The sequence below is a fragment of the Sapajus apella genome, unplaced genomic scaffold (assembly GCF_009761245.1).
Source record: "Sapajus apella isolate SASKATOON/1434 unplaced genomic scaffold, GSC_monkey_1.0 scaffold61, whole genome shotgun sequence".
Taxonomy (NCBI): domain Eukaryota; kingdom Metazoa; phylum Chordata; class Mammalia; order Primates; family Cebidae; genus Sapajus; species Sapajus apella.
The window spans coordinates 289,730-293,667 of NW_022437001.1; the positions used below are offsets into that span (position 1 = coordinate 289,730).

The 3,938-nt window shown below is 35.0% G+C and overlaps 1 protein-coding gene across 1 annotated transcript in view; it reads left to right on the forward strand.

Annotated features, from left to right (window-relative positions):
* TIGD4 (tigger transposable element derived 4) overlaps positions 1-3,653 on the forward strand; it is a 3,669-nt gene extending 16 nt beyond the window's left edge. The window contains exons 1-2 of the mRNA XM_032246401.1: positions 1-1,289; positions 1,467-3,653. The exon at positions 1-1,289 is cut by the window's left edge and continues 16 nt beyond it. Of these exons, the coding sequence (XP_032102292.1) occupies positions 2,014-3,552 (1,539 nt within the window). The 5' untranslated portion in view covers positions 1-1,289; positions 1,467-2,013 and the 3' untranslated portion in view covers positions 3,553-3,653. The remainder of the gene's footprint in view (positions 1,290-1,466) is intronic.
* The last annotated feature ends 285 nt before the right edge of the window (positions 3,654-3,938 follow it).

A 3,938-nucleotide genomic window follows, 5' to 3' on the forward strand; every position in this document is an offset into this window, starting at 1 on the left:
AAGTAACACCGCTCATCCGTGGAGCGCCCACACTCGCACACAAGTAACACCGCTCATCCGTGGAGTGCCCACACTCGCACTAAAGTAACACCACTTATCAATGGAGTGCCCACATCTGCGCAGAAGTAACGTTGCTCATCAAATTAGCTTGTTATTATCTTGGCCATAGTAGGCCCAAAGCCCCGTAGATTCTGATAAGGGAGATGCTGACGGGAAAGTAGAGATGAGCCCATCTGGGGCCTGTTACTGTTCTCATGGCTTAGGAAAAGCCCTATGTTGAGTATAGATGTAAGGTGAGATCCTTGCTTCTGTTTGCAAGTCGGATTTTATAAAGTTTTCCAAATTGTAGATTCACACAGCCAAAAGATATGAGACAGGTAATGATGATAAGATCATCACCATGTATTTGTTGAGCACTTTCTTAAAGTACTAAATACTGTACTAAGTGCTTTACACTGTCTCATTGAATCTCTTTGAATGCACAATAATGAGGTAGGTGCTGTACTTATTCCCATTTTACAGATAAGGAAGCTGAAGCTTCAAGTGGTTATGTAAATGGCCTGGGATCACTGAGTACTAAATAGCAGAGTGACTTCTCAATTCAGAAGTGGCCTGCACCTTTTTTTTTCTTTCTTTACAGATAGAAAGTAGATGACTGACACATTAAGACTCCTGGTCACTATCCTGCCTATTCTTAGTCTACATCTCTTTCTGCATTATACTCTCCTAATTTTTTGTTTCTATGCCTTTTGTCCAGTATTTCTGGCCTCTATACATTCAGCTAATGTGTCAAATTAATACAAAAGTTACTGCATTCTTAGCCTACTAACAGGATAAGGGTAAAAAAAAAGAGAAGAGAAAACTTTTAAATTATAAAAATAAAAAAGTATTGGTTTTTAAGCTTTTAGGTAGAATGGGATTTAGATTTTTTTTAAATAGAATTATCACTTGATTTGATTTTTTAGTGAAGCATTTTCTGTCAGACTCTTATAAAAGAGACACTGTCTCCCATGTACTATTAAAAGTCGAACCTTGTGACTTCTGTCTGACTATGTTTTCTTTTGGAGAAGTTAGAGGGTTCAGTCTGTGACCTCATGTAAAAAATAGCCACCAAGCAACTATCCAGCATCATTTTTAGTTCTTTAATTTTGGTAAGCCCACATTTTCAGAATAGATTAAATTTATCTGATTTATTTCAGAACTATATATTATAAAGCATTCAAAGGCAAGTGAGAATTCAAATCTGTAGAGCAGAACTAGAGAGCTTTTACAGAGAGACCTTTTGGGAGGTAAGCATTTCTTTTGGAAACTTTGTTTATTGTAATTTCAGAACCATGTTTCTATTATTTTCATTATTAAGAGCATAATAATTTGTATAAGTATTCTTTTTAATATTCAATTGACATATTGCTAAAATTGCGTGTTTTTTTTTTTTTTTTTTTTTTTACATTTTCAAAAAACAGAAGAAGATATACTGGCAAGTTCTAGAAGGATTCTACCATTTTCTTCTTTACCATGAGCAAAGTTGAAAATTAATGGGTAACATTTTTGCATGAAAACTGTTGAACATTTTTTCTTCTTATCTCTGAGTCCTTCTGTGGAGAATTAATAGGAGGTTGAATTTGTACATGGATAAAATGGATCATCTTAAAAGATTGAAGTTCCAAAAATACATCAGCAGGACTGGACAGGTTTGACATAATGAGATTTCTATTTTAGCTTGACTTCTGGAACTATGAATAAACTATAAACTGAGCTATACAAGGTTCTAGGAAGGAAATTTCTCTTCTAAAATATTGTAGTTGCATATAACATTTTTCTTCTTCAGGTCTTTGAAAAAGTGTATTTCGTCATCAAGTTCCTATGAAATAAGACTATTAGACACTTGACAATTTTTAATATATGAAGTAGGATAGAAAGCAGCAATCTATATCATACTGGAAAACAAATTTTAATCAAAGAAACAGTCACCAGGAAGTAAGAAGAGTCATCTCTACGTAAGTACTGGCTGAGATGGCAGAAGCTCCTGTGGATGCCTCAACTCTGCCTGTAACAGTGAAGAAAAAGAAAAGCCTATCCATTGAGGAAAAGATCGACATCATAAATGCAGTGGAAAGTGGCAAGAAAAAAGCAGAGATTGCTGCTGAATATGGAATAAAGAAAAATTCATTGTCTTCTATTATGAAGAATAAAGACAAAGTTCTAGAAGCCTTTGAATCTCTAAGATTTGATCCAAAAAGAAAAAGACTGAGAACTGCTTTTTACACAGATCTGGAAGAGGCATTAATGAGGTGGTATCGAATTGCTCAGTGTCTAAATGTACCAGTTAATGGTCCGATGTTGCGTCTAAAAGCTAATGATTTTGCCCAGAAACTGGGCCATAATGATTTTAAGTGCAGTAATGGTTGGCTGGATCGTTTTAAATCCAGGTATGGTTTAGTATTCAGAGCTCAACCTGTAGAAGCTACAGGTGTATCAGCAGACCCTTCGACTGTCTGGTACCAAAATGTACTTCCTTATTATTTAAATGATTATCATCCTAAAAATGTTTTTAATATAAAAGAGACTGGGCTGCTTTATCGCATGTTACCTACGAATACATTTGCATTTAAAGGCGAAACATGCTCAGTTGGAAAGTTATGCAAAGACAGAATAACTCTGGTGGTTGGCACAAATATGGATGGCTCAGAGAAACTTCCTTTGCTTGTCATTGGAAAAAACAGAAGTCCTCATTGTTTCAAAGGTATAAAATCATTGCCCGTGTGTTATGAAGCTAACAGAATGGCATGGATGACCTCAGATGTATTTGAACAATGGATGCGAAAGCTTGATGAGAAATTTCAAGCCCAGCAACGAAGAGTGGTGATTTTTGTTGAGTCTTTTCCAGCACATCCAGAGGTAAATAACCTAAAGTCCATTGAGTTAGCTTTCTTTCCATCTTGTTTATCTTCCAAATGTGTAGCTATGAAACAAGGCATTATTAAAAGCCTTAAAATCAAATATCGGCAGTGTCTTATCAAGAAATTTTTAAGTTCTGTTGAAAGTAGCAAAGAATTTACATTTTCACTCCTAGATGCAGTTGATACGTTGCATCTTTGCTGGAGGGCTGTAACCCCAGAGACCATTGTTAAAAGCTATGAAGAGGCAGGATTCAAATCTCAAAAGGGAGAAAGTGACGTAACAAATGCAGAAAACGATACCAGTCTGGATTTGGTTGCCCATGCTCTGGGGGCAGGAGTAGAATTTCCTGAAGGTTTATCTATAGAAGAGTATGCTGCCCTGGATGACGATTTGGAGACATGTGAAACAGCACCAGATGGTGATTCTGTACACACCAAAGAAAGTAAATCAGATGAAACTGGATTTTACACTTCTGATGAAGAGGATGATGATGGATCTCCAGGAACTGAACTACCTTTACCATCAAAATCTGAGGCAATCACTGCTTTAGACACTCTGAAAAAATTTCTTAGAAGTCAAGATATTAATGACGGACTTCAAAATTCTTTAGCAGACCTTGAAAATTTCATTAACTCTTTATCACCTAAGTAACTATGTATTACATCTGAAGAGTTATAGCTTTTCCTGATACATTTTATTATATAACGTATGTAAAGGAGTTATACCACTTAAACATAAAAAAGTGAAAAACTAGTAATCCTTGGTTTAATTGCAAAAACCTTTGGTTTGAATAGCAAAACTCCCTAGTAAATAAGAATTGAGTAAAAATTACAAATTTCTATGTAACAAAGTTTTAGGGAGTAAAAAATATCTTTCAGAGGGCTGTCCTAGACACATATGGTCAATATGTCAAACATGAAAGGAACTCTTCTGCTATATTTATACGTTGAATTGATGATTTCTATTTTTTTTGAGTTCAGATTATGTTCTAGAATATTTTAGTTTATCTACCTAATCTAAGAAACAAAATATCTATC